Here is a 26010-nt window from a genome sequence, read left to right on the forward strand (position 1 = left end):
CAGATGATATTACTGTCTGGGTAACGAGAGGCTCCCTCGGACAAATAGAGACTCAGCTACAACAAGCCGCTACTACCATCGAGCAATATGCCCGGCGTGGGGGCCTCACATGTTCCCCCACTAAGTCGGAGTTACTAGTCATGACAAAACACGCTCGCGGACAAACCGATCTTCTCTTCACCATCACACTAGATGACAAACCCGTCCCGCGTAAATCGGCCATACGGGTGCTTGGCTTCACGTTGCAGTTCAACGCTAAGGCAACACAAACCCTTCACCAACTCACTACCCAGTGCAACCAAATCATGCACATGCTACGCCGCGTCTCTAACCGCCGAAATGGCCTTAAAGAGGCACAAGCCTTGTGCCATGTCCAGGCCTTGATTCATACACGTCTACTCTACCACCTACCCTACCAAAACCTCACCCAGACTGAACACAAATGTATGTCTACCCTACTACGGAAGGCGCAGAAACTGGCGCTCGGTCTCCCCGTTCGCACAGCCACCATTTGCCTAGAGCGGTTTGGTGTGACCAACACCCTGGAGGAACTTATAGAAGCGCATGAGGCTGCCCAGTTGATGCGCTTGTGCTCGACGGTTCAAGGGCAGAGTCTCCTTGCCACCCTTGGTTTCCCACCCTGTCCTGCTTCCTTTAGCTCTGCGGGTCTCTCCCCCGCTGCTCGCGCCAAACTCATTGTGGCTCCTATTCCCCGCCATATGCATCCTACCCGTCACTCGGCCCGACGTGACCATCGCTCGCGCTACCTCCGACGCGCGTATACTGAAGGCTGCGATACCGTTCGTGCCCTCTTTACGGACGCCAGTCCGCAGGATGCACGCGGGGGGATCACAGTCGTCGTGAACAGTGACCTCAGGCTGGTCCACGCTGCCACGGAACGTGGTCTCACCGACGTGTCCCTCCTGGAGGAGCGTGCGGTTGCCAGGGCAATCCTTTCCACCTCCACTCTTTCCTCCTCCACGCCAACTCACATTCTGACTAACTCCCAGACGGCCTGTCGACACTTCCTTTACAACAGCGTACATCCCTTCACTGCGTCCCTACTCGACTCTTTCCTATCTTCCACCTCCCACACTTTCCGGTTAGTCTTGGTGCCTGGGCAAGCACACATCCCTGGTAATGAGTGCGCACATGCGCTCGCCCGAGAACTCTCAAACCGGGCACCTGGGGAAGACTCTGCTACCATCCGACCAGCCCCTTTTTCATACTCGACTCACCTAGCTGAGCTACGCCTTGCTCGACAACAATATCCTCCTCCTCAGCCTTCCCTTACTCGCAGACAGGGCGTCCTATGGCGTCAGCTCCAAACCAACACCTTCCCGACGCCCCTTTTCTACTCATACGTGTACCCCTCCCGCGGTCCGCCTGAGTGCCCGCACTGCGGCGATCGTCCTACCCTTCTCCATATGGTCTGGCAATGCCAAGCCATTCCCTCTGTCTCGCCTCTTCCCAACCCCTCCCCCACCTCCTGGGAGGAGCGGCTGACCGATGACACGGCCACCGGCCAGCAATGGCTGGTGGACCGTGCCGAGTCGGTGGCCGCCACGTATGGGGCCCCGGACTAGGGGCTCCAACTGGGTGTACTAGAACCCATACCTGCAATGAAGTTTATTCATTCATTCACCTGTCCTCTCACTATATGAAAATGACCCCGTCGTGCATCTTTACGAGTGGTTAAAAAAACGTTCGAAACGTAAAGAATAAAGTACGTGGGCTACGAAAGGTGTGTTTTCTTATTATTTCCTATGTTTGGCAGTTTTTATCGCACACCTGTTCTCTGGCTTCCCCCTATTTGCAAAGATTTGGAGCGTGCGGGTGATAATTTCAACACAGAACAAGCATCTTCGCACATATTCATGATCAGAATTAATAAAGCAGTACTTTTGTTTATCGCAAATCAGATTATATTACGTAATCTTATCTTTATTTTGATCGTCTGCAAGCACAAGTAGTTACTTATCCAGTGTTACTGCGTAGTTCTTGCCGTCTCTCTTGGTTTTCCACATGTCCTTCGTTCGTTTGGCACGTATATCCCCAATGCTGGGAAGCGTCGACGCCGTGTTCGCGCTAACAGTGTCCGACAGTGCACATAAATACATGTACAAAGCGGTCTTAACACCGTTTTTCATGCCGCGAATTTCAAATAAAAATGCTGTAACTGAAAAATTATTTCGTCTGCGTGACTGAGAAATGTTCCTGTGTGCCTAATACGTACAAAATATTAATGACATTTGCTCTTACATTCAAGCGCAGAGAGAAAATGCACTCGCTTTTTCCCATAGAATCGCATTACCGGAAGTCGATTTCTGACTGCTTGCTGTCTGCTTTAAAATGCAACAGCACACTAGCGCCAGGTGAGCCTCTAGCGTTTATTGTAATAACTCTATGAAGAAAACGAACGACACCAAGTGAATTCTCTTACGTCACACCAATGCGGTGGCGCTGCTGTCGGCACTGCGCATGCGCAGACGCTTCGAGCAAATCTGGTTTCTACACACGCGCACTGGCCACATCTTGTGTGAGAAAGAAACACGGACTTCTTTGTGTTAGCGTATTGACGCGAAGAACCCATCGACGAGCGGCAGCCTAAAAACGGCGTCCGAAGTTTTGCCATGGAAGAGCCACGTAGCTTCTTCGACGACGAATACCACGTACAGTGATGCGATTGACTCGAGTCATTTTGCAGCACCATTTGGAACAGCTGAAAGTCCGTTATGGAGCAGCAAAAAGTACTTTTGGGGCACAAGCTCACACTTCATTTTTATTCGTACCACTGTGGTGGCCTCTCAAAGTAAAAAAAAAAAAAAAAGATGTGCTCGCTTCTGTGCATCAGGAGGTTTGATTTCCTCATACACATAGCTGGCTGTTTAATTGCACATAGAAGCGCCAGGCACGGGAACAAGATGTCGATTGATGAAATACTGTATGAACCACTGTAAATTGTTATTTTAGGTACGAAATAGAGTTTAAACCAAATAGTATATTCCACTGAAATAATGTTAGAATAATCTTGAGCAAACAAATTGATGCATCATTCAAGTTCTGAAGGTTGTGATAAAAAAAAGTCTTAATTCAGATCTAAAAAGTAAATGTTATTAAATTATGAAAATCAATGATGTTTTGTATGCAGAACTTTATAATAACAGAGATCGGTATGTGGACGAGAAGTATGCCTCCGTAAAACAACCCAGACAAAGTCGTTTAGATATTCTCAAGCTTCCTTCAACTGCTTCACATAATTTAGTTTTAATTTATTTTAGTGGCTGTACCTCAAACGGATAAAACATATTTAAAGGTGACAAATAAACAGCGGAGTTTCAATAAAAATAAACCTATAGAGCATTTCACGTGAATTTTCTTGCGAGTACCTTCGTTAAATCCCGAATTTGAAAAAGATATACCGACTATACCGCGGTCTATCATGAATAATAGCCGCAGTTTACTTCAGAAATGTGTGCCGCAATTAAGAGTTGCTACATTAACACATACGAAAGTTTTATTTTTTTATCTTTTATATATATACTGTATATATATATACCCGACGCTTGCGTTTTTAACGTCCCGCTTCAATACACTGCGGCAAAGCAAGATAAGCAAAACTGCGATGCTTATTTCGCGGTGGCCGCTTCACTGCAGTACACAAGCTGGCGGGGAGAAGCGCACTCAACAATGCTAACTTACAAGTCGGAGCAGACGGGGACCATGAGAGATATTTGCGAAAATTCCAAATACTCTCAGTGTTTGACACCGACAGAGTGCCGATTATGTACCGCCAACAGATCGACTGTACTCGTGTAAAACATGAGTAGTTACGCGGCTTTTTTATTCGATTCCGGCGTCGCATTGTACTAACGTCTCGAATGTATAGTTCAGTTCAGTTCAGTTTATTATACCTCAAAGGCATTTAAGATGAAGTGCATTACATGAGGTGAGATCAAATGCCATATACAGATAGCAGGAGGGTGACGACATGGTAAATAATAGGAGAACGCAAAATAACTACAAACTAATGGGACAGATATCAAAACATAACATGTAGAAAAAGTAATTAACAGATAAACATGCTAAAGATCCCGAAGGAAAAATCCATCAATGCAACCCTGTTTCCCAGTCAATGTTTTCTAGTGGACCGCTGACTGTGCCTGACTGTACGTCAAGCATATGTCTGATTGGCCAACAAGTTACTCTGACCTACAGTCAAACTCCAGTCAGACTCCGCTTGTCGGCTTTCTGATGGTTTCCTGTTGGCAGTCGGCCGCCGCGAAATGCCATCAAGATGTCTTGGTGGCGATTCTAATTCTACATCGATTGTCTCTGACTGTACGTCAAAAAGCTTTGACGTGCAGACAGACGTACGGTCAAAGGACATAAATTTCGTTCGGATACCACTATTTCGTCAAATCTATGAATACGAAAAATAATCTATGCACGAGAAAACGATTTCGAGACGTGAGCCCATAAAACCGCTGATGTTAGAGATATGACACGCAGCCGACCGACAACCTTGATCACAAGCCCGCCGAACACGCCGAGCACGCCACTTTCGCTTCACCCAGAGAGGCTTCGCCAGCTTCGCCGAGCTTCCATGAACAATCGCTCTCGACTCGTTTTGTTTGCCCACTTGCTCCAACCTGTTGATGCTGCCCGGGCTCTACAATGTCTTATGTTTTAGTAGAATTTCTACTCGACAAGACCCAGCCTGTCGTGAGTTCCGACGATGTAAGGGACTTTAGCGGTGTAGTTGAAGACGACAAGGTGTACCAGGTCTACTAGGCCGGAGACGCGCGAACAAAAGGATCGTTCTACGAAGCGAAAGTAATCTACATGGCAGGTGAGTATCATAGCATGCATGCTTGCTCTCTAGCTTCAGTGGAGTCGCACAGGTTTTGTGAATTAAAGTGTATACGGTCGTCCCGAAAGGTTCAGACATCGAGGGCGTTTCTTTGAAACATGCTTACGGTGCATGTGGGCCCGTTTGTAAACGAATGTCCCTTTCTCCCGAAAAATGCTAATTTCAAAAGGAAAAAAAAAAAAAAAAAACGGACGGGTACACACTTTTCCTGATTTTTGATGTCATGAATTACATTCATTTTAAGGAGTTGTGAACCGTTTCACAGCCATGCAAGATGGCCACCTCGGCTTGTGAACCGTTTCATAGCCATCCAAGATTGCCACCTCGGAGTGTGAGCTTTATATAAACAGTAAAGCTATACGCACTCCGGAGCGCACTTCGGACGGAAATGGCTATACGCACCCCGCTAAACTCGAATAAAACGAATGGTCAAATCGGGTTTCCTAAGCGGCGTACCTGCTTTTTTTCTTTTTTTTTCTCGAACATTTTGTTTTGTCGAGGCATTTGGCGATATTTATGAGTGCGTATTGCTTTACTCTTATATAAATGCTGCCCTTGTTGATGAAATTTCCTTGGCAGTGGCAGTCAGACGTCATCTGATGGGTCATCAGATGACGTCCGATGGGCCATCAGATGACGTCCGATGGGCCATCACGTTCCACCAGGGCTGCTGACTGGCAGTCAGTGTCCCAAATTACATATCTTGATGGAATTTTCAATAGGGCGATCAACGCTTTTCATGTGTGCTTTGCAGAGTTCACAGAATGTCTTAGGGTTAGATTCACATACTATGGTTTTAGGAAGGGAATTCCAGTTAGTAATAGCGAGAGAAAGTGGGGAATTTTGGAATTTATTAGTTCTGGCGAATAGAGCTTTAATTTTTAGGCTGTGGTCGTGACGCAAGGAGATGTGAGGTGGTGGGTGACAGTTGGTGTTTCGAAAATCAGAAGAGGAATAGTAAGTTATGTGAAAGAGGACAAGGCGAGCAAGTTGAGCTCTTTGAGATAGAGGGCATTGGTCGAAGTTAAATTTTAGTGCAGTTACGCTTGACGTATAGGCCTCGCATCATTCACTTCGGAGCATCTTCAACTTCCTTCATCAGTAACCACAAAGCCACCATTAGTACGGTACATATGCCATTCCTGAGATGATGATGATTACCAAGGTGGCCAGACTAAATCTCGGAAAAGGTCTATTGAGCTGTTGACCAACCTGACTACCCAGGCAGCTCGCCGACACTGAGCCAGCGTCGGGGGAATATTGCGCACAATATTGGCCTTGTTTCATGTTTTTGCACCACGGCCCAGAATCGGGCTCATATCGGTTAACAGTCGCTCTCAAAATGGGCCAGAATCGGTGATATCATTCGAGATCAGGGCAGAGATGGGCGAATAAAGGTTAACAGGCCCGCGGCCGCTGCGGTGCCAGCGCTCAGCGGACTTGGGCCAAGCCAACGTTACTACAGAATTAACCGATCGGTTGGGAAACTGTCATAAAGCCTGCTCTGAAAAAGCGGCACCGATCTGTACTTGAGAAGCTAGCTAATAGCGATCGCAACGCCACCAATTCTTCCGCACCGGCCACTCGAGGAACTACACGTGACTTCTATTTTGGCTTTAATCGGCCATTTTGGCTAAGAAACAGATGCGCTTCAAGGGTGCTTCCCCCCCCTCCCAAGCGGACGCGCCGCGGTTTACTGCCGAAGTTAGGATGCGCCTAGGTCGGGACGCGCTACCTGAAATCACCGCTGAGACCTGGTTGTATACAAACAATATTAACTGTGCCGCAAACCTTGTAGACTAAAGAGCTTAGAAAGCATCACGCCCCCCCCCCCCCCTCCCGTTTTGTACTAATCTCCAATGAAAGTTGCTACAAAAAAAGATTTTTTCCGTTTGTTTGTACATAAAAACCCAGTTCCAGCCGCTGATTGCCCGGCGCGCCCTCGGCGCGGCCCGTGTAGGGTGCCTACATGTCTGTCTGTCTAAAGGTGAAGACATCCATTGTTGCCCTGAGTGTGCCAGCGCGTGACGCTTTCGCGCACTCGGTGCGTGACTTGGGTGGTAAAATGGCGTCTATTTTAAAAGCTACGCGCTCGAGCTGAGTGACTCCAGATTGCGCGCGCTTCAAAATGTATAAAAACCTGATTGGGCGGAAAAATGGCTGAGATGTCACCACTCAAGCAAAAGCACGCGTGTGTATGAAGGCACTCTAGGCCCGTGGCGACAGCGGCGGCCGCCGCGATTGACCGGCGCGATTGACCGCGATTCAGTATCGTCTTAGAAACGGTCAAGAATTCCGAATACCGGCCAATATAGCCGGTTCAGACCCGACAAATTATCGGAAAACGGCGCTAGATTTTGTGTATCAGCGTGGCGCTGGCCGACCCAAGTGATGTTCCGACGACACCGGCCAAATCACGGTAATACTGGCCCGATCTTAACAATCCAGCGCCAATATCGGCAGTATCAAAGTGATGTTGGCCCGATTTCTCTGATCCGGCGCCAATATTGGCACAATACTGTGTGCTGCCCGGGTAAAAGTGCTATTAAGCGTAGCATTCATTGCAACTAAGAAGGTAAACAATGGTTAGGGCTCAAATGAGCTGGTGGTGGTCAAAAAATGAAAGCCGTTTACAACTCCCTGTAACGCCGAATTAGAGCGCAGCTTTTGAGGAGGAGGAGGGAAGGGTACTGGGGGTCACGTGTTTTCGGGGCAGAGGGGTAACGTTACCTCGGGGGGGGGGAGTAATGTGACCTTGGGGGTCACGTGCCTGGGGGGTCAAGTGACCTCGGGGCTCACGTGACCTCGGGGCTCACGTGACCTCGGGGGTCACGTGGCCTTGGGGGGTCACGTGGCCCCCCCCTCCCCGAGGTCACCGAAGGTACTCGAGGTCCTCCCGAGGTCCTCCCGAAGGAACCCGACGTTCTCCCGAGGTCCACCCGAAAGAACCCGAGGTCTTCCCGAAATAACCCGAAGTCCTCCAGAGGCTCTCCCGAAGGAACCCGAGGTCCTCCGAGGTCCTCTCGAAGGAACCCGAGGTCTTCCCGAAGGAACCCGAGGTCCTCCCAGGTCCTCCCGAAGGAACCCGAGGTTCTTCCGAGGTCCTCCCGAAGGAACCCGAGGTCCTTCGGGAGGACCTCAGGTTCCTTCGGGAAAATTTACCCATAATGCAACGCGCGGTTACGCCGAAGGCGACGCCGACGCCGCTCAAGCCGGAAACGGGCGCCTAAGAGCTGCGCTCTAAAATTTGACGAAAAACCCCGAGACTGGGACGAGGAGGGACGGACAAACACAAGACTTTGTGTTTGTCCGTCCCATCTTGTCCCAGTCTTGGTGTTTTTAGTCAAGCAGGTAACAAGCTGTTAGGTGCTTTCCTGGCCTCACAGCGCGCATGTTTAACTATTGTTCTGCAAATAACGACAATATGCTTACCTTTAGATTAACCAGGAGGTTCGGATGATGTGGGATGTTCTCCGCAATGGCCACACGAAGGTTTTGATACCCACCGCCCGTGCGATTCAGCTGAGCGGTGTTCGTGCTCAAGGTTGGCATGAGCACGAGCGCAGCCGTTGGGAGCAGCACGCTGAGGATCATCCTAGAATGAAACTCAAATTTTAACCGAATAGTTCAGTGCTTCAAACACCAGACTCTACTATCGCGGATAATACGATCTAAAACACTTGTTTGTGCTTGTTTGGCGTATCTGCTGGCTCCTAAGAAAGCTTTGGTCTTTAATTCTAATGAACCGCAAAGCCTAAGTCCCATCGTCTGACCTCTCGGACAAATCGAGAGGTAAAGAATCTTCTAAAAACCGTAGACGCTGAAAAAGGCCGGATTGGGAGGCTCAGCTCATCTTGCCCGCGTGGTACACGCGATGGCAAGCAGGGCTCTAGTCTCCGCCGTGTTTCTGCTCAAGTCAGCAACCTCGTGTGGAATCAATGCGCCCTGAAAGTGAGGGAGAGCAGGTCAGGAGGAGGCGAGAGCGCGTAACGACGTCAGAACGCCGAGCTCTGATTCGAATGATTAGTGGGTAGACCTAAAGCTAGTTTTTTTTGTCTCCACTGCACCCGTCGAACGCGTTTCCATGCGAGAGCCAAACTCCAGACTCCAGTGTTCCGTGTTCTAACGCGTTCCACGAGTGCCGTGTAGTCAAAGGCAGCTAGCTGGCTTTAGGTCTAACCACTAATCATTCGAACCAGAGCTTGGCGTTCTGACCGTCCCCGTACGCTGTTGTCTCCACTTCTCCCTCAGTTTCTCGGCGTATATAGATATAGCGTCACTAAATGAGCTACGTTTAGAGTATTGGTACTCCGCGTTTTCCGATCTGCTAATGGGCGCCGCCATCTTGGTGCTTACAGCAGAGCAGGAGCGACTGTCGATCGTCAATCAAAAGATTCGACGTTCTCAGCTTTATAGTCACGGTCGTAAAACTCAGGTGATACAGTCTTGCTTTGTCGCGATCGGTTCTAACATTTCTGGAGGATGTAAAAACGTTTCCCGCGATTTAAGATAAAGCTGTAGGTCATGGGCAACCACGATTGTAAGCATCGAGATAGCTGAAGTGTCCTTACTCTGACACGTAGCTTGTTTGGTAGCTCTAGGTCCGTAGCTCTCAAGTTTTCAGCAGATTTAGGCGTGAAAAATAGAATATGTGTAGGTCGCGTTTCGAAAGCGTCATTATAACGCTACATAGTCTTCTATACTCCGCTTCATTACAAGAGCCAGCGTAGCAGAGGCTTCGACTTGCTACACCTCACTAGCGCCGGTCGAACGCCAAGCGTACATTGTAATAACTCTATGCACGGGACACGACCATAAAATTGGCGCTGTAATGGCCGACCATGCACGAACCACGTTCGAATACAAGCGTCTAGTTGTCATCATCTGTCCATGCGCGCTAACAAAGCGTTAAAAACAAAAAAAAAACTTCCGCCTTTCGGTTTCAGCGTCCCATCAAATATTCCTTTCAGCTTTACCAGGGAGCGTTCCACCGTAGCCTCCTCTATACTCAAAAAGCATGGCAGTTCGACAACGGAGCCATAGAGTGCCCGGTCGCAGATTTAGAGCGCGAGGATCTAATAGCACAGTGCATCAAAGAGCCATTTCTCGGGGAACCTGGATGTCAGCGCATAGCTTTTGCAGCAGCGAATTCCCGAAACGCACTTGTTCGCTCGGGAGAAGTGTGTTTCGACGTCTCGCCGCGCCGGGGCGCCAGTCACGTGGCTCTTCTCTCATGCGTTGTCTGCCACTCCACCTTTTTCATTTCTGCGGGTGCTTCTCATGGCAATCTGCAGGCTTTGTCACTATATAGGAAGCTATGGTCCTACGCATGCGTGATCCGCGGCAACGGTAGTTATCGTGGAGAGCTTAACAGTCCACTGACAAGGTGAGAGCGTCAAGCAGAAGTTTCGGTTTCCCGCCTTTAACGGGAGCTTCGTACGCATGGCTTGCATGTGACGTCATACGCAACCATGCCCGTATTTTATGTGCCGCGAGCGTTCGGTTTGCCGTTTTGGTTTCATACCGCAGAAGTTGTGGTTCGAAGATCCACAACTTCTAAGCAGCAACACGCAGAAACAGCAGAAACATTAAAGCAGAAACAGCAGCAGCAACATAAAGGCAGAAACTTTAAAGGAAGGTCCATTGGCGGATCCTTAGGGAATGCGTTTGCATGGTCCTTGGGAAACGCTACGCACGTCCTCCCTTGGGGAAACGCTAGCGCTCACCCCTTTACTTTTCTGTTTTGGTCTTCTCTTTTGCATCTTATATTTTTTGCTGCGTTTTTATTTTTTTTTTTTTGTTTGTTTGTTTTGCTTCGTTACTGGGTGGGCGTTAGCGTTTCTTAAAGAGGGACGTATGTGGCGTTTCCCAAGGGTCATGCTAACGCATTTCCTAAGGATCCACCAATGGACCTTCCTTTATTTTTTATTCTTTTCCGGAGAAGCTGGCTCGGCGAACCCCGCTTCTCCCCAGACCGTGTGGCACACAGACCCGCGTCGGCTGCTTCTTGTGCCGCATTTCGGCCAAGCCAAGCTAGGCGCTTTTCCGGTTCCTCTGTCTCGTTTGCCCGCCTTGCACGCAGCGGCATCCGCTGCCTGACGCTGTTTTCACCGTTCACCGGTTTCCCGCGCACTCATTTGCTTCCGCCCCGTGACGTCGCCTCCCTCTCGCCCTTTTCCTTCACTACTCGCCTCTTCTCTACGCAGCGCACTTTCCTTTCCACTCTTTTGTCCGCAGGGGACGGCGTCAGCTTTTCACTGTCAAGTGCGTACTAATGCTAAGGCATTACATAACCGTCAGTATCCAACAATGGTGACACTTGCAAGCTATGTTTCCTATGCAGATGTACTAGAATACGGGGCGCTGTTGGAACCGGAGCGGCTCGCGTTAGACGTGTAGTGCAGTTCGCGATTGGTGTCGACAGCGGCGCCTCGGCAGTAGGATCAGTATGGTGGTGGTTGTGCGCGTGCACCGCGTGCACTCGCTCGTGCGGCGGCACGTGCGAACTGCAGCGACTTTCTGCCCTCTCAACTGCAGCGCCGCGAATGTTGTCTACATACGCAGCCTCACCAGTTCCCATTGTTGAGTCGCGCCGGTCCAAACACTACCCCGAGTGCACTGTACCTGCATATCTGTCTCCTATGAACTACAGCTATAGCGACGTCACGCACCCGTGGAACGCTTAAGGCTCGAAATTATGTTCACCATTCTGTTATTAGGAGCTGCCGGGCGCGTGTGAAAGGCGAGCGTTTGTACGATTCCTCTGGCACCATCGAACACTTATAGTGCATTGGGGCCTACACAATTGATCGCGGGACATCCAACAACAAAATGGCGAACTGAGGTCACGTGAAAGCTCACGATACTCTGACGTCGAGTGTCGCAAACGCGCCGTAACGAAGCGCACACAGATGCTGATTGGTCGCGCGTATTAAAACTCCTGCTCGCCGGCCGATCAAAGGCCCACCCTCTGCGCTCCACCACGTTCGCTGCGCTCAACGTCGGAGTATAGCCTTCAATGAGATCGGTCTATTGCCCCCGCTCCCCTTGCGTGCAGTGGAGCCCGTGCCTGTTTGTCTCGGCTGTCGTACCTTCCGCCGTTGTTGTCCTAACGAAATTTGATCTAGTAACGCTCACCCAAGCGGTCAGATCAGTTTGACCACAGCTTGTGCACTTTGTTCTCTGGGTCATTTGCACGAACGGATATTTTTGTTTGCTTTAGAAACCGCAGCTGAAAGTACACTTACGCATGCCGCGCTGCACCGTGGTGCATTTACAATATTAATCCTGGTTCTTGTTTAATTTATTGAGCTAGTTAGAAGGTTAGTAAGTAGCATAAGGGCCGAACTAAGTTTTTCATACCGAAACTGCAGGCCATTCTCATTGGCAGAACTGGCCAAAAAGAAAACTCTTCCGATTCCATCGCAAAGCAGTTGGCTCGCAGGACCTACCGAGTACGTATATTGCCCATCGTAAACGGAACCGACCAGCGAAAATTCAGCGTCAGACAGAATCGTTTTTTGTTTTTTTTCCTTTCAGTAATTAGTGTTGTGACGGGACAAATTTAAACGAGGTGAGTGAAGATAGGACCGAAGTGCCAGGCGAGAACATTCAGGCCGTAAGCATCTGAGTGGTCGACTTACCCGATAGTCTGATCGCAGGGAAGCGGAGGTACACAGCTGGCGTGAGTTTGAGAATCCGGTATGTTCTGCAGCTCGAGACAGGTCGCGACTGACCGACCACCCCGAAGGCGTGAGCTCGGGCGGCACGAAGATGGCGGGACGATAATGATGATACCATCTTCACTTTCTGTTGCATTTCAGAAGTGAAGTGTGCGCGTGCACACCTTTGGTGGGCGCTCAAGATGCCTGACCTGACGTGCGCCCATATCTCTGACAACCCATGGCCACCGTTAGACTCACTAAGTGAGCTATAAGCTTAGGGTATCGGCACTCTGTTCCCCCATATGGTTATGGGCGCCGCCATTTCGGTGTTTAGTACGGAGAGGATGCAACTGCCGATCGTCATGATTCAAAAGCGCGACTTCCTCAGCATTAGATTCGGTGATAGGAAGCTCATGTAATAATGCTTTGATCCGTCACGAACTGTTTGAACATTTGGTGAGGACGGAAACGCGTTTCCTGTGATTTTAGATACAGCTTCAGATAACTGACAACCATTCTTTTAAGCTACAAGATGGGTAAGTGTGGTTACCCTAAAGCGTAGCTTATTTAGTGGCACTAGCCACGGTGAGAATGGCCTCTGGCCGGCGACATTTTGTTGTTGTTGTTGCTTATTTTGTAATAAAGAAAATAAATCTTGTGAAAAGGAACGAAATGGAAACGCGCATAACGAAACGTTAGTCTCCCGTAAGCGGGGCCAGCTTTTTCGTTCTATAGGGAGAGGGAGAGGAGGAAAAGATATAGGTAGAAAAGGTTAAAAAAAACTACATTGCCCCTTAGGCAGGGCGCATAAAATAGTCGGAGCGGGTTCTCGATGTCGTGATTTCCGCTGATCAGGTTGCTATTTTTCGAAGTCGAGAAGAGAGTCCTGCCTCATCCACGAAGTCAAGCACCGCCTGGAGTACAGCGGACCGCTTGGTCCGCTGCACTTCTCTCTGATGCTCTCGGGAATAGGAGTTATTGTGTTGTGCTGGCGTTGATGTGAAGTTTTCCGAAGGTTTCTAGTAGCGTCTTTCTCTGATCCTCATGCGCAGGGCAGGTCCAAAATATATGGTCTATGTCTTCGGGTTCATCGCATGAGCTGCAATTTTTTTGTGTGTGTTTGACAGTCTGAGGAGGGCAAACGGATGTTGGTGTTCGAGCAACCCGTTCTCAGTCTATGTAACTGCGATTCTTGTTTACGGTTGAATTTTTTTCTTTTGTATCGAGGAAGGTGGATAAACAGCTGCCGTTTCTGCGTCAGGGTGTTGTTTTGTTCATTCTTGGTAGATTATGATGCGTGCGGAGTTGTACTTACGGGTAGCAATTCTTGGGCAGGCATCTTTGCGCGCTGCCAAGGCAAGACCGTCTGCTTCCTCGTTTTTCTAGAATTCCCACGTGTGATGGAATCCACTGGAAATATATAGTGCGTATAGGGGGATCGGCGGCCGAGCAATAAAGAAAAAAAAAGGATCGGTGGCCGAGTGGGCTAGCGCACACTAAAGTCACTGGATCCTAGGAAAGTAGCGCCATTGCCTTCCCTACCTGCTAGCCGGACACAAACGGATACTAACATACAGACGACCCAAACCTCGCAAGGCGATTGGCTAATCGGCCTACGTTGCCATGGAAATCGCCATCTTGGTTCATTTAAATCTTCGAAACTTCCGGGGGGTCGTTCTAAACCAGTCGCGCCAAGATCACCATGGAGCATCATCGTACTGGAAGCGTTCCTCTTCAATATAAGAGTCTTTGGCACTTCGTATGCGATCAACTTATTAATCAGGCCCATCTCCATGGATCTCTTAGAATTATATTGTTCTTCTTGCGCATTTCAAGACAGTAAACTTATTTTTCAGTGCCTCCAAGCACCGACACAGCAACTGGTGGTGGTACGAACGTGTACGCCTTTTTCGCCGGTGTGTGGTTAGCAAAATCTCGGTATACAAAAAACGACTCAATAAAGCTACCCGTCACCAGCGGATCTAGATAGGCTCACCAAGAACGAAGGGGTCAAGGAGAAATTGCTCATTTCATGGACCAAGATGGCGACCACACGCGGAGCTTGGCGTTACTTTCCCGAGATCCAGTGACTTTAGCGCACACCAGCTCGGAACACGTGGAGCGAAAGCTCGCGCTGCAGAACCCAGGGATCCTGGGTTCGAGCCCCACCCCTGCCCGTTTCGATCTGGATGAGCATCGTACCGGCGTGCGGTCGTGGATCACTACTGCGTGGTGCACGTTAAAGACCCCAGGCTAGCAGCAGTCGTGGTCCTTGCGGGATCGCTGTCTCGGGGCATGTTTCTTCTTACTCTCTTCGATTGCTCTCTGTAGGTTGTCCAGGGGTGCTATGTTGCGCTTTTTGCATTCCCAGGAGACTTGGAAGAGGGAAGTGACGTCAACGACCAGAGCAAATGCAGATTGGATGTTGACAGAAGAAAACAAAATCAACATCCAATCTGCATTCGCTGCGTTGTTGACGTCACTTCTCTCTTCCTAGTCTCCTGAGAGTGCAAAAAGCGCAACATAGCCCCCCAACTGGTGTCGGAGGTGTCTCATGTCCTCTTCATATATCTTCTGTTCCTCGTCATGTTCCCTCTGGAAGCGGGATAATTCTTTGTGCTGGCGTGTTCTAGTACAATGTCAGGCCATGTTCGCGTTTACGTGGCGTCGGGCTCGACTATGCGGACACGGCTAGTTGAGCGATGTCCTTGCGAGTTGCGGGTGGGATTGGTGTCGGTTCCGTCTAAGGGTTGTGAAGAAGATTCTCCAAGGGCGTGCGTGGACGACGGCGGGCGTCTCGAGCCGTTGTGGGATCGGCGTCTCGAGTGGCTGCGTGACAGCTGTTCCCGAGCACTGGTTTCGCGCACTTGGCTCTCTGTGCAAAATTAGCGCGTGCAGGGCAAGTGGAGTCCGTCTCCACATGACTATCTTGCTTGCAGTGAACACAATACTTGCTTTCTTGATTGGGGCAATCTTCGGGTGCTTGGTCGTGCTGGTGGCCACAAGTACTGCATACTGGACGTTCCGAGGGGCACACATCCGCTTTGTGGCCCGGTTGGTGGAAGTGGAGACATACTGACGAGCGCTGCTCTTATCGCTCGACCCTCCGTGGAAAGTCCTAATATGTCACCTCTTTGGGTGGGTGAGGCGATGCGCAACAAATCAGAACCGCGCCTCGAGAGCCCAAAGGACGCGCCGTCAGTACTTCCACGCCATCCGTGTAGAGGGCCTCAAAAAGTTTCTCTGTGGGTTCGTTCGGCTTTCAGCGGTGAATGACGACCCTCGACATGACCTCGGAGGGTACTTGATATACTCGTACCGGGAGCGGGCGTCTCGAGCGAAGCGGGAGCGTATAGTCATTTTTCGCACGCGGCCCGCCTGAGTTGGATCGCAAGTTGTGACCGTGATGGAATAAAATAGCTTGCTCAGCCTGGGTAGTTGACGTCGGAGTAAAGCAGTGTCAATAGCGAGCGAGCCAATCGCTCGGCGCAGGTCCTCAGTGTCAGTGGCAGTCACACCGCAGCGTTCCGTAGGTTGGATGCGTAGCACGTACGTGCCAGGTTCTGCCCGTTGTCTCTTGCCTGTGGTGGGAGGCGGTTCGTCAGCCACCTACTAGCCGCCCTGTGCTGTGCTCGGGAAACCGCTGTCTCCCAGAGTCCTCCAGTGTCCGCGTCGGCGGCGTCACGCGAGGCCCAGGATGCTTGCAACACGAACGACGCCGCTTGCCAGGTGCCCTATCTTACGCTTTTTGGACTCCCACGGCGACTAGGGAGAAGGAAGTGACATCAACAACGCAGCAAACAAAGGCTGGATGTTTATTCGTGAGAGTCGCTGATGACGAATTTCCGCAGACGAAAACAAAGCTCAATCTTTCTTTGTTTTCTTGTGCGGAAATTCGTCATTCGTCAATGTAGATATAAGGGATGACTACCGTATTGGTTCATGCTTTTGTAAAAGTAATGGGTAATTATAAAATGATTTGTTACAAGACGTTTTTAACTAAATTGTGCCAAAATTTACTGCGGCGAACATATAACGTGAGAATTGAAAATTTACTTAAAAACTAATGAATCACAGGTTGCTTGTACAATGACTGTCCGGGTCATATTTTTGATATTTCTGTATTAAATATATGTGAAAGCTATGTTCTTGGGAGGAACATTAAGCGATATGTAAACGCCGTAGCAGATTTTTGTTTTTCCAGAGATAAAAAAGTCAGAAGCTATAGAAGCGTGGACATTTCCGAGATTTCACTATGGGGTCATTCCATGCCAAAGGAGTAGCGGCAATTTGATCATGCCTGAGATTCGTACGAGAACAAATTTAGTTAAAGAAGCCTCTAAACTCAACAAAAGAAAGTATTTCTATGCCAGAAAGCAAATTTTATTTTTGCTGATATCATGCTTCCAACTTCTGAAATCAGCACAAAAACCTGCGCAATTAAAAAAAAAAAAAACACTGAGAAAAAAACCAAAAAACACGGTTGCGTACTACACAAATTAAGATAGGCGCCTAATTGCTTTATAACACGAGCTATCTTACAGTAAAATAAAAACATTGAAAGACGCCGTTTTGAGTCGATATAGGAACTCCAGAAAAAGAATCTTTGTGATATTTGTTTAGTCAACTTGGAGTTGGGTGTTAGATACAATACTTTTTTCATTTTTTTTTTTGCTAGAAAGTAATAACTTAATTGCTTGTATTAAATTTTCAAAGCCTCGTTTTGTTGCGTTTTAATTAAAGGAAAAAAAAATCACCAGTTCATGCAGAAACGGCTTCACTGAAAACAACAACAAAAAAAAAAATAATGTGGACCTTAGTAGTCGCGGTTTTTCAGATTGCCAAACGTTTAATCCTCCTAATCTCTAAACATTGCAAGAAATTGGAAAAGTACTTTTTGTTGTTACTGAGAAACAATTTTTTAAAGATGAGCCTCTTCGACCGTGCCTCCAGGTGACCGCCTCGTTGTCGACGCACGCCGGCGTTCTGCAGCGAGGCATCAACGGTGTGAGACGCCGCCTAAGGTCTTCAACAATCTCCTGAAAACACGTTTTATTCAGTTGAAGTGGGCGTCATCCTGACTTCAATGCATCCGTATCCCCTTTACGTTAGGTAATGATTTTGGCATCTTATTCCCACTATACTTCTGCCCAAGTAACCGCCGATGAGCGCAGTCCTTCATCGTCTGGTTCCCGAGTTTGGGAACGCACCCTGCGCGTCGGCCCCGTCTGTCACATGTCCAAATGGAAAAAAAAAAAAATAGGTTGTATGTGTTTTACCGATGCAAGATGATAACACTGCTTGATAGGGCATGTTATTAAGCAACTAGGCGCACACCTACTTTTTTGTGGTACGTAACCGTTTTTTCAATGTCTTTCTTAACCACACGGGATTTATTCAAATTCCAGAAATTTAGAGCATGAAATCAGCAGGGTTAAAATTAACTTTTCACACAAATGCACACACACACGCACACACACACACGCAAACGCGCGCGCACACGCACACACACGCACGCACGCACGCACACACAGACACACACACACACACACATATACTTTTCTTGGAATTCAAAAGCTTCTTTATCTAAATTATTTTTTCGTACAAATCTCAGACATGAAAAAGTTTCCCCGTCTCCTTTGGCATGGAATGTCCTCATATTGAAATCTCGGAAATGTCCACGCTTAGAGATTCTCAATTTTATATCTCTGGAAAACATTTAGTTACGGCGTTCGCATAAAGCTTAAGGTTTCTCCCAAGGCCATGGTTTTCACATATATAGGAAGTATTCACTGGCGGCCATAGTTCTGTGCGCGACTGCTGAGAGCGTGCTGATGGCGAGCTTTCACGGTTCTTTTGCAACGTGCATTCCGTACCATCAAGATTGCTGGTCTCAGCTACCTGTTAATGGGGGCTCGTTCTGAGCATGCGCTCTAGACAGCACCCACAAATATGGCGTCCAGTGAATACTTCTTATTGAATACAGAAATATTTAAAAAAATATTACCCGGAGGGTCATTGTACGATCTGACGTGGAAACACCCTCTACTGGTTTCCGTTCTTTGTTAAATTTGTAGGCCTGCTGCCGGAGTGTTGCATTGGTGGTTGGGACCTCGCCGGGTGATTTAAATCACATTTTGACCCGACCGCCTTGACACCTGCGTGAAAATAAATATGTCAATCAATCAATCAATGTCAATCAATCCATTGATTGGTTGATCGGCTAAAACGCACGGTCTTAGCTAACCGTCTTCAGTTCCCTGCGGCAACTATAAAATGCAAAACGCTTTTTGCGGGTGTTTTCAGCCTGGCTACTTGCACGTCATGCCGGAAGCAAGTGAAGCCGTTACAGCTGGCAGTGGCGATCCGACCGAGAATCTGGAAATAGAAGCTTCCACGTTGGTGTGGAGTGTAAGCGCACGCAACGTTACAAGTAATTCCACAGCGCTCTAAGCACTATGCACCGCGTCATTAACCTGTCTTTAAACACGAATCTTTCTCTAAAAAAAAATAATATATATATATATATATATATATATATATATTTCTGACGAAGGCCGGACTCCGGCCGAAACGTCGAAGATTAAATCGTCCGTTGTTGCTGTTTTCACTAAGGGTTTTTTCTTCTCAGTTTTATTTATATATATATATGTACGTATGTATGTGTTGCAGGTAGTCAATTCCACGTTTTTTCTCCATAGCACCATTTATTTTCTACTTCTTCCACGTTTTTTTTCTTGTTCAAATACGTTTTCAGTCTAAGACTTTACGTCGCGGCTGTTGGAGCCATTGAGAGGCCGAAGCCGCCTGACGAGGTATCCTCAAAAAGAGAAACAAAAAACAAATAAAATAAAAGCAACGGGAACATAATACCTTGAAAAACTTATCACAATCACAGAACATTCGCATCAACGGTAGCCATACAATGCCCTGGTAAATAATAAAAACATTTAAACATCGAATACAGACACGCATCACTGGCCATAAAATAATTCGGGTTTTATACAAATCTATTGAATACATACATAAAATAAGCATATTTACAATAACAACCACAGCAGATTAACTGAAGTCCGAGAAGCCGTAATCTTTTACGTTTGATTCATAATGCAAATGAACGCAAAGGTGAAAGCGAGCTGGACAATAATAACGAAAATAATCCCTGGAGAAAGGGAAGACGGGGTACTTGGAGAGAACCCTGGTTCAAAACCAGGACCAGGCGAATTTTTTCGGTCGCGCACCAGTCACCTAGCTGTAGTAAGGTGGTTAGTTGGGCGGGTTGGTAATGATTGAACATGGTCGTACCAGAGCCGTGTATTAAGAGAGTTTGGTCAATGGGAGGTGCGGGCAGACTCAGGGTGTGCGGCAGAGTCGGAAAGAGGGCTTGGCATGCTCCTTGACCAACCAGAAGCCGAAAAGAATCCTCTAGCGGTGGTAGCGGCAAACAGTTCTTATCAAAAGTCTATGTTCGTATATGGTTTTAATAAACGCGTAAGAGTGAAGTGTAGTAACTCTTTGTGGTTGAAAATAGGGTGCCCGTGTTGTTTTGATCATGATCATGCAGAAAGATGTAAGAAACGAATGCGCCGCGCAACTCTGTTTTGCGCGGACAGAGTGTGACCGTTCGGACGGCAGATTCCCGGCCCTGGGCGCTTGGCGTACGGATCATGTCGATCGTTTCGCTAGTCGCACCCTTCCACCATCATTTTGGATTAACGTGATTGAAACATCACGTGTGCCATATTTTCAGCCATTGAGAGTTACTCCAATGCAGTTATCAGGTTTGTTTCTCGCGACCACCGCCAGGGTATTATTTCCGGCTTCTGGTTGGTCACATTCGAATTTCTGAAGACGCCCTGGAACACGCCCAGCCCGCTTTTGGCCAATGGCGCCTCCTCATTCGTCTCCTTTACTTCCCAACGAATGGCCAAACTCTCTACATTAACGGCTCTGTGTCGTACGAGTGTGGTTGATGGTGTGTGTCCTTCACGTGCTCGGGGCCCCCGTGCCAGTTTGGCCTCAGCTCGAGCTGATACAGCGGGCTGTTCGTTTTTCTTCCTTCAATACATCGAGTTGTGAGTTTGCGCTTGTCCTCGCTTCTCTTCTCTCTCCACCGTCCCTTCCAGTTTGTGCGCAATTTTAACCATGTTCACCTTAGAGTTTTCGGTTTGTCCTCTGTTTCCCCTGTTCCCCTTCGCCAGGGATTATTTTCATCTTTGTTGTCGTTGTTAATCTTTTACATTACTTTTAAGACCATTTCTTTGATCGACAGGGTGCTCCCGCTGCTCGCTTACAAGCTCGACCGCAAGTTGGAAAACGTCAAGGCCCGCTTTCGCGAAGACCGCCGCCCAGCCAACACCAGCGCCAACCCCGGAGCTTCACCACGGGGGTGCTGGACTCCCTGCGTCACAAGGAATTCGGCCGGATCGTCCGCATGCTGGGCAAGCAGGGAGCCTTGGCCAGGCGCTCGAGTCTGGCCTGCTAAAACTCAACAGCCCATTGAGGCCCGCAAAGACCGTCGCGAAAATCGCTGCTAGGCCTGACGCGCTCTTCTATAACCAGTTCATCATCCCATCATCATCGTCATCCTTCCACAGGATTCATTTGTACTATAGCATTTCATCATCATTAGAAGAGATGCCGCAGACCTTCGAGGTATGGGCGATCTGCCTTTCGGCGGCGCCCCGGCTCTCCAGAGCAAATATAAATATATCATATCATATCATACATCTGCCATCCGAGCACATAAAAAGATATATATATATATATATATATATATATATATATATATATATATATATATATATATATATATATATATATATATATATATTCATGGTGGCGTGGTGGCGGGGGGCAATAGGCGTGGGTATAACTGAGGATGAAAAGCAAACCCTTGGTGAAAACAGCAACAACGGACGGTTTATTCTTCCACGTTTCGGCCGGAGTCCGGCCTTCGTCAGGAAGAACTTTTACAGATGAACGCGGATGGTATTTATACATTGCTATACGGTCCAGTCCAAGTTTCAAAAATGGCGGGATGCCGGGTGGAGTTTCCTTAGAAGCGTAGGGCGAGTTCCGGATAAACAAACGTTTATAGTTTATACATTGCTACGGTCGAGTCCGAATTTCGGCGTGCTGACGGTTGGAGCTTTCGTGAGAGGGAAGCGTGGGGCATTTCGTATTCGGGTAAAGAAGCTTGATGGTTGGGGCCAAGTTTGAAAGACGGTGGCATGACGGTTGGAGCTTCTTGAGAGGGGGCGCAGGGTAACTTTGTGTCCGGGCGGGCAGGGACGACCTGGACGATAGCGTACAATAGACGAAAGTTACACGAACAAACCAAAGTGATGTCACAAAAAAAAAAAAAAAGGCACGGTCATTTGGGTTGTTCCGTGGGGTGGAGCATGCATGAGTCAGATCTGGAAGGGAACAATGTTAAATCTAGAAATAAAAGGAAAGAAATTGAATATGAAAACCTGGAAAAAAAAGAAAACACCGAAAAGTAACCGCCCAAGACATCCGAATGGAAGCTGTCTCTTTTTTTTTTTAGCTTCTATTTTACTTGCTTCGGCAATGAAAAAACGTTACTTTTGCGAGAAGGAGCTAGTAACGTACTTTCTTTGCGTTTCGATTAAGTAACGAGTAACTGTGTTTAGTTGCTCCAACCCTGTAGAACCCAGCGTAGCTTTGATCCCAGCTAGCACGTGTAATTTTCACGACGAGGAAACGCGAGATAGACAACAGAAAGATGTGCACGAGGTATGTCAGTATAGACACAAGTATCCCTGAATGAGCCCGTTAAGAAGCGGGAAATTATCAACGACGAGAAATATTGGAAGCGGATACCGCTTCATAAAAACGACACATTAATCGTAACGAGTAAATAACGCGTTCTTTTTGAACGTACTTCTTACTCTAAGTGGAGAACGAGTAATGGTGCTTAATTACTTTATTTCAGTAACGTGCACGTGTCTGCCCGGAAAACAATCTCCATGAAACTGTCCGTATGGAACCGTTTTTTCTAGAAAAAGGGGCGAGGGGGGGTCCGTAATTTTTATTTTGTTTCCTTCCCTATCGCTCATATGTTCCCTGGAGATTGGAGATTTCCATTCCCCTATACGGTTTTCTTCAAAAAGTTTCGTCAATAAACGACGCCGATTTTTTTTTTTTCGACACTAAAAGAAACGTGATTCTGAGGGGGAAAAGAACGCGAAAACATGAAACCCAGCAAGTTATGTCCACAGAGTGTCAACCCGGGGACGTGGCATCAAGGAGCAGATACGCTCGAAGAAATCTAGCAAAGTCAATTTTCCTGCAAAGAGCACGGGAGAGAATCAATCACTGCGATATAGTCAGTGAGGTCGGCGAATGACAAAAATACGTTTAGACGTTAGGCCTAAAAATTCAGTCTCTGCTATCACACTAACCGTGACGTGCGCGTGCTTACGTCACGCTCGCTGTCACATCGCATACCGTTTGTTATTTTTTAGATTAGCATATTTTGAGCATTGCCATTAGGTGATTTCCTTCAGCATATCGCAGTGATTCGCTCTTCCGCGTGCTTTGGCCGGCTTTAGACGGGGCAATTTCTCCCAGCAATTTGACGTCGCAGCACCAGCGATACGGGCCGGCCGCGGACACAGGCAGCAGCCAATTGCTGCAATTTGCCACCATCTTCATTAAATATTGTTTTTCTTGCACTATTTAGACACACCGTTACGCGCTATAAACTTGACTTTATACCTTTAAAGAACGCTGAGAAATTAAAAAACCTCCTGAAAAAAAAAATCCATTTAAAATTAGAACTAAGTCTTTAGTTGTCATCATCACGGGGTTTCAGTTGTCATCATCACGGGGTATCATCGGGGGATATCGCCTGAAAATATTGCGTCCCTGATGGGCTACTGCCGCTTCAAACGTTTTGGAATTACTCCGAGTTGCTCGCTTCGTTCGAACCGGACCCGTTCTCGGCAATTCATGTCGATCTAGGGAAAGCTAGGAAGCGACCAGCGAGAAACCCCGAAATTGCTAAGAAAGTCGCCCCGTCTGAAGCGGGCCTTTGTGAAAACAGGGCAACTTTCCCAGCAATTCCATTGTTGCTGGCGAGTTGTTCCCTAGCTGTCCCTAGATGCTCGCGCTGCAACACGAATTGCTGATATCGAGTCCTGCGCGAAACGAACGAGAAACCCGGACAACTCGGAGACATTTGAAGCAGCAGCAGCCAATCTGGGAAGCGATATTTTCGCGTCACGCCCCGTTGGCGGTTATGACAACTAAAAACTTGGCCCTGTTTTGAAATACGGTAGATTGTTTTTGGAAATAAATCATTTCAGAAAAATGGGTTAGTATTCTCAACGCCATTGAATGATATAAAAACAGGTTTATACAGCGTAACAATATCGAAATAGTACGAGAAAGTTAAACTTCAACGATGATGATGGCACATTGCAGTAATTCGGTAGCCACGTGTGAACGAGGGCGAACTATGTTGCTGATGTTGCGACGTCAAGTTGCTGGGAAAAAAAGCTGTCCCGAGTAAAACGCGTTTTTTTTTTTTTGCGCGCGTTATTGCTTTATTTGGTGATAGCAAAAGCACGAAGACGTCGAGCGCAGCGACATTTTTAGCGCCGATTGATTGTCTCTATTTTATCGTAGCGCGGGCACGCGGTCGGACTTAAAAGTGAGATGGAGCATAAGGCCGATTGCATTTTGTATTCGCATGAATTACGACCGATTACGACGAATTAAGTCGAAACCAAACGCGGGAAGTGAAAACCCCTAACTCCGACACACCGTAAAGAGATATGTGTACAGCGTTCAGAAAAAGTTACCTTCGCTTTGGTTTCTCGTAATATACCACGTCGCGAAACAGGTATCTGTTTGCGCTGGTCCTCAGTTTGGCGCTTACCTAGCGAATGAAAAAAGCCAAGGATATGCCTGCAATCAGATGAAGGTATTGCCGGATATCCGCGAATATTCTCGGATATGCAGGGTACAAAAATAAGATGTAACCGAAACCGAAACTAACCTGCAACTTAACTAATTCGCCAGCATTTTTTTGACGTCAGATGTTGTATAAACATCTGCCCTTGGGCAGCTTGAGCCCGTTTCGTCCGGCGTCAGAAGCAATCAGGACTCAGAAGGCCGTCGCGATCGTCCGTGGGAAATAATGAACCACAATTCATCAACCTTATCTCAGTCAAGCGGTGGCCACGAAATGTTTTAAGATTTTCAGCGCGAGATTTCAGACGATTCGCCATTCGCATTCGAGCCGCCGGCATCGTCTTCTATGGGACCTCCCGTGGGGGCTGTATTCGCGATCCGCCGACATGTAGACCCAGATGCCGAGTCGAAGTAGGATTTCATGGAATATTTTATTTGTTAGTAAGCTGTGAACTGTTTGTTATCACGGCGCGAACTCAAGGACTCGGCGTTCCCGTCAGACTGCTCGGCCCCACATCCGTCGCTGAGACCTCTCGGTCGGAAACCAATAAGATATCACTCGGTTGTATTTCCTTGTGGCGTTAATGCACCCCACAGCCAATCGCCGATTCCCCCCCTCCCCCCCCCCCCCCCCCCCCCTGTCGCATGCCGCAAACAGCCTAATCCAGAACCATATTCGCAGAACCACACACGCTCACCATAACTGCAACGCACAACACCATGGAGTAGGGAGGGTAGTCTCTCTCGGGCACAACATTCGACTTCAAGAGCACCCCTGCTCGTTGCTGTCAGTAGAGCGGCAGCAAGTGATTCGGAGGTGTACGCGTACTTTAAATGTAGTTGTCTCAAAAGAAAATTATCGTTTTGATTAAATATTTCGTACACATATTCACAAGTGGATATTTAGTAAGCGGCGAAAAGTTTATAAAAATCAATGACCATCAACATTTTCTTTATAAGGACTTGTAAATATTAAGTTGTTCTCAGGTATGTGAACCAGGCGGCTCAAATATATAGTAAAAATGCGCCCCCGAAGCCTTCGGCAGATTTTTTATTTCTTAGATGAACAAGTGAAAGTAAGCAACAATGACGACCCCGTGGCTCTAACTTGCCACAAAAATTGAGTTATTTATTATGCATAAATTAATCTCAAACTGCATAGTAAAGATTTTCCTTCAGCAATAGTCTACTGGGCTCGTTCATACTTATTGCCTCGCGAACATTTCGTCGAGGTAGGTGGTCGTTGTTCGGAGACGTTGAATGTCACTTAAGGAGTACCCCAGGGAAGCGTCTTGGGGCCACAACTATGTTTAATTTATGTAAATGATATTGTTGATGCTACAGATCCGTCTGTGAGTGCAAGGTTATTTGCGGACGATTGTGTGCTCTTTAAAAGTATAACTTCATCATCTGACCAATGCTTGCTCAGCTCAAGTCTGGGTGCGATACAGGACTGGTGTGACCTGTGGAATATGAAATTAAATTTGGGAAAATAGTTTTTCGATGGACTACAAACAAAAGAATCCCGCT

The 26010-nt window shown here is 47.7% G+C and overlaps 1 protein-coding gene across 1 annotated transcript in view; it reads right to left on the reverse strand.

The window, feature by feature from the left end:
- Positions 1-515: 515 nt before the first annotated feature.
- The window catches only part of LOC120843252, a 175998-nt gene continuing 150503 nt past the window's right edge, over positions 516-26010 (reverse strand). The window contains exons 2-3 of the mRNA XM_042286809.1: positions 8306-8468; positions 516-923 (exon numbers count right to left, since the gene is read on the reverse strand). Coding sequence (XP_042142743.1) covers positions 516-923; positions 8306-8468 — 571 coding nt within the window. The remainder of the gene's footprint in view (positions 924-8305; positions 8469-26010) is intronic.

This window comes from Ixodes scapularis, unplaced genomic scaffold, assembly GCF_016920785.2.
Source record: "Ixodes scapularis isolate PalLabHiFi unplaced genomic scaffold, ASM1692078v2 PGA_scaffold8__174_contigs__length_109621045, whole genome shotgun sequence".
Classification (NCBI taxonomy): Eukaryota; Metazoa; Arthropoda; class Arachnida; order Ixodida; family Ixodidae; genus Ixodes; species Ixodes scapularis.